The sequence below is a fragment of the Sinocyclocheilus grahami genome, unplaced genomic scaffold, assembly GCF_001515645.1.
Source record: "Sinocyclocheilus grahami isolate Dianchi unplaced genomic scaffold, SAMN03320097.WGS_v1.1 scaffold1091.1, whole genome shotgun sequence".
Classification (NCBI taxonomy): domain Eukaryota; kingdom Metazoa; phylum Chordata; class Actinopteri; order Cypriniformes; family Cyprinidae; genus Sinocyclocheilus; species Sinocyclocheilus grahami.
In genome coordinates, this window is record NW_015506270.1 from 33,390 (window position 1) to 37,915 (window position 4,526).

The following is a 4,526-nucleotide window of genomic DNA, read 5'->3' on the forward strand; positions in this document are numbered from 1 at the left end:
TAAAAACATCCCAACAATTCACAAGTAATCAAAAAATTGTGAAGCGAAAAGCTACGTGTTTGTAATGAAGAAATCCATCAGTAAGGCATTTTTAACTTCAAACCAGATAAAATGCAAGCCATCTATCCATAACATTGTTTTTTTTCCCAGTGAAAATGTCAGCTTGTCTGAATCAGCAGAAAAATATGCACATCAAGCACCATTTACGTGCAAAAACAGTCCAAAACATGGCATTTAATCTGAGAGGAGATGGGCTTTATCACTGAAGGAAGAGTTATTATGGATTATGGACTCATATTTTGGTCAAAAGCGATGATTTAAAGTTGAAACGCTTTAATAATGGATTTGTTTATTACAAACACACAGCTTTTCACAAGATATTAATTGATGGACTCGTGTGGATTATTGTGATGTTTTATCAGCTGTTTACACTCTCATTCTGATGGCACCCATGCACTGCAGAGGAGCCATTGATGAGCAACTGATATGTAATGCTAGATTTCTCCAAATATGAAGAAACAAGCTTGAATGGCCTGAGGGTAAGTAAACTTTAAGCAAATTTTCATTTTTGGGTCAACTATGCCTTTGATTTATGCCTGCTCCCAAAAATGTTAAGAGTATTTATTTTCTTGTAGTGTATTTATCACTTCCATAAATTCTTGTTTAGGAAAAAACTTGCTAAACCACGTTTCTGGTTTTAAACGGTGTGTTGTATAAGAAAAGCGTGAACACAGGATGTTGGGAAGCCACTCCCTCTGCTGCCCTCCCTTGAGACTACAGAAGAGACAAGCTAGAGTCTCATTCAAACCAGCCACACACTGGGACAGCAAAGAATTCACACATACACACACATTCGCACAGACAAACACACATCAGTAAAGACGTGCTCCAGTACAGAGCATTACAGACACACACAGAGGGACTTCCCTTGTGAAACCACTCACACACTGTCTGTAGCACTTTCTACCTCTTGCTTACAAACACACACACACACACACAAGCAACAGCTGTCAACATGTTGTTGCCGAGAGCTTTGACCCTGTTCATCCTGTGGGGTAAGTTGTTTTTATTATAATTTCTTTTTTGCATCCCAAAACTGCATTTCCAAAGCATTTGGTCTATCAAGTTTGAGTTTCTGGAAAACTGTTGCAAAGTACAGTGCAAAGTTTATGAATTTGCATCATATTGTGAATATTAAGATCACTTTAAGATATTTTACACTCTACTATTGGAAACTGTTTGAGGACAGTCTGTAATTGCTTAACAATTGTTAAATTATTCAGTGATGTATACTTTGTGTTTGTATGTGATACCTAGTGTTTCATTAGGTATAACATAATGCTTAATGCATAACAGGCACTGTAAACAAACTTCAAGGTCGATGTATGTGAGAAAATGTACTAAGCTAAGTTTTTACTGCATGTAAAGGCATTCAAATATTGCTAATTTTAAGCAATATTTTTCTAAGTCTACTTAGTTAAACTGTATCCATAGTTAAGCTGTATGAGTTTTATGAGAAGGTTTAATTTAACCTTCGTACCTGTTACTCAAGGAAAGTTGTGGAAAAGTAAAATCATGCTTCTATTACTTCCATGAATCATGCTTCCATGAGTTTTGAATAAAGTTACCTGCTTCTGGCACTCTTGCTCACTATGACTCAGCTCAACTGTGACATTATTTATTTACGTATTAAACTTCACAATTCCCTGAATTCAATGGTACAACCACCAATGTAATGTTCTTCTTGGAGAATCTCTTAGAAATGTCATGTTTGCAGGTGACACTGACACCTGAAACCACCCATCATCTGAGCGCATCTAAAGCTGATATTAATGTCCTTTAATCAGCATTATTGGTGTCTGACAAGTGTAGACATAACAGATGAGCTGCTGACATGAGTAAAAATGTCTAATCTTACACTGGAAACATGACTCAACTTCTTAGATTCTACTACGAATATTTCAAGAACACAGCATCTGAACTGATATATCATGCGTGTGATCTGCTCAAATTAAATGCTTGAAATAGTTTGTAGACTTCCTGAAAAGAATGAAATGTTTATACTAATTCCTATGACATTTTGTTTATTCCATTGACTCTATTCAGGTTCTGCCTCTTGTGTGCGGTATCGAGCTGACTTCAATATGATGGGAGTCACTGGTTGGATCTTCTTCGACTCCACAGAGCACAAGTCCACCGTTAATCTCACAGGAACTGGCACATGTCGATACAATATCTCCCTCACTACATTCCCGGTTATGTACGGCCATTTTGCTTTACCTTGTCAAAAGTCACACATAGGAGACAGTGTGTTCACGTTTACTGTAGATCAGCCTCAGGCTGCTGTGAATGTGTCTACTCTGTTTGAACAGCACATTAGTCTGGATGCCCTCTCTGTGCTGGTGGACACATGTAATGGTGCAAGGATTTGTGCCGGACTTACTTCGGAGTCCCAGGTAAGAACATGGGTGGCACGGTTTTTCAGTCCCGTGGCTGGAAACGTCTACATCCGGCAAGTGATGGGAGAAGCAGGAGCAAGGGTTCTCTCAGATCTAAGAAATGTCGATCAGACCAGGATTTTTTCAAATGTCACAATTTTAGTGTCTGCCACCAGCTGCAATGCACTTCTCGGTAATATGGATCCCAAGAGTCTTACAAAGCTGGGTGTTTTGAATGTGGGATCACCTCTAGAACCTGTTCAATCTCGATTGGAAATATCTAATCTCAATTCTAATGTCTGCTTCGCCGTTCTCGACTTGACCTCAAGCTACATGTGTGCAGAGATCCGAAGTGTCGCAATGAAGGTAGTTAGTGCTGTTGTGAACATGCAAGGGATTAAAGGCTACTTCTCCTTTCATCAACCATCTCCGTTTGATCTCACTACCATCACTGTTAACCTGACAAACCTGGACAGAAGAGTTGGGCCGTACCACGTTCATCAGTTTCCTCTTCCCCAAATGAGATCTCCATCAGATAGCAGCTGCAGTAACAACAACCTTGGGGGTCACTGGAACCCATTTAATGTGAATACTCAGGCACCAGCATATCCGCCACCGAGAGGCTCCACTCATGATCTCTTTGAGGTCGGAGATCTGAGCGCCAGGCATGGGTCTCTGGAGAATACGAATAACTTTCAAGCCACTTTCATGGACTGGAACCTGCCCCTGTTTGGGCGGAATAGCATTGTGGGTCGCTCTGTTGTGATACACATGCCCAACTCAACCAGATTTGCCTGTGCAAGCATCAGCTACCCAGGCGAAGTGACTGTCGCCAAGGCTGCCTTTCGTGGTCTGGTTGTGGGGACGGTCCTGTTCACCCAACTCAGTAGTGACCCATATTCTGATGTCTCCGTATTCTTGGACCTATCCTACGGACAACTTTCTGCACCTTCTACGGTGAATCACAACTGGCATGTCCACAACTATCCCATCAGCACAGAGACTGACAGTGACAAGGGATGTTGTCTGTCAACTGGAGGACACTGGAACCCATACAACATAGACACAGTGAGTGCATACGCTGTAAACTGTGCTCCCGACAGCCCTTTTGCTTGTGAAGTTGGGGATATCTCTGGCAAGCACAAGACTGTGGACCTACAGTCTGAGATGGGAACGGTGGCCACCAAGAACTTTTTTACTGACACCACTTCTTGGGTGTCTGGAATGATTGGACGTTCTGTGGTGATACATGGTCCAAACCAAACAGGTCCACGGATCGCTTGTGCAAACCTCACCTTGTACCGTTTTCCATCCGCTCGCTCGGATTCTTGGCTTGGACCTGGAACCTCTGAAGGTCAAATCCGATTCTCCCAAGTCTCTCCTCAAGGATCAACAATCCTAAATATCTCCTTTACCGGGCTTAATGCGAGAGCCGGTGGCTACCACATCCATATTCTTCCAATCAAAAGCACACAGGAACCTTGCTCGGACACTAACATAATGGGACACTTTAACCCGTTTTCTGTCAACGCAGCCTCATCTCCAGCTCCAGGAAATGGTACGGTTGACCAGTATGAGATTGGAGACATCAGTGGGAAGTTTGGAGACCTGACCGGTCAGAACAACTTTCAGAATCAGTACACGGATGGAAATATGCCACTTTCAGGACCGAACAGCATAATTGGCCGGTCTCTGGTCATACATTACACCAACAGCTCAAGGTTAGTTCCTTACGAATCGTACATCCTCAAACAGTCACCTGGCACAGTGTTTTGACCTCTGAAATAAATATAAGATATTAGTTTGCGTCTCTTCTGTTCGAAGCAGAACCATAAATAAGTGAGACAGGAAAACAACTGCATAAATTCTGCATTTTGTCTCAGTTCCTCAGTTCCTCTTTGACAGTCTGCGGCATTAGCCACATTTAACTGACAACAAGATCATTTTTTTAATGCTGTCAGATATCTGAAATACCTAAAAACCAAACTGTCATGAAAAGCATGTGTGGGAAGATTCACACAGCTCATTCCTCTACACACATCATTCATTGTTTATCTATACAAGTAATACAGATTTCTTTGACACACC

The 4,526-nt window shown here is 41.7% G+C and overlaps 1 protein-coding gene across 1 annotated transcript; it reads left to right on the plus strand.

Annotated features, from left to right (window-relative positions):
- Nucleotides 1-818: 818 nt before the first annotated feature.
- On the plus strand, nucleotides 819-4,214 carry cusr (Copper-only SOD repeat protein). The gene is made up of 2 exons (XM_016252163.1): nucleotides 819-1,055; nucleotides 2,107-4,214. The coding sequence occupies exons 1-2, from the start codon at nucleotides 1,016-1,018 to the stop codon at nucleotides 4,212-4,214; spliced, it is 2,148 nt and encodes a 715-aa protein (XP_016107649.1). The 5' UTR covers nucleotides 819-1,015.
- Nucleotides 4,215-4,526: the final 312 nt, after the last annotated feature.

Excerpts from the sequence above, each read along its gene's own strand:
- cusr (XM_016252163.1), top strand. The coding sequence starts at position 1,016 with ATGTTGTTGCCGAGAGCTTTGACCCTGTTCATCCTGTGGG. Across the intron at positions 1,056-2,106 it reads GACCCTGTTCATCCTGTGGG|GTTCTGCCTCTTGTGTGCGG; the intron begins GTAAGTTGTTTT and ends GACTCTATTCAG.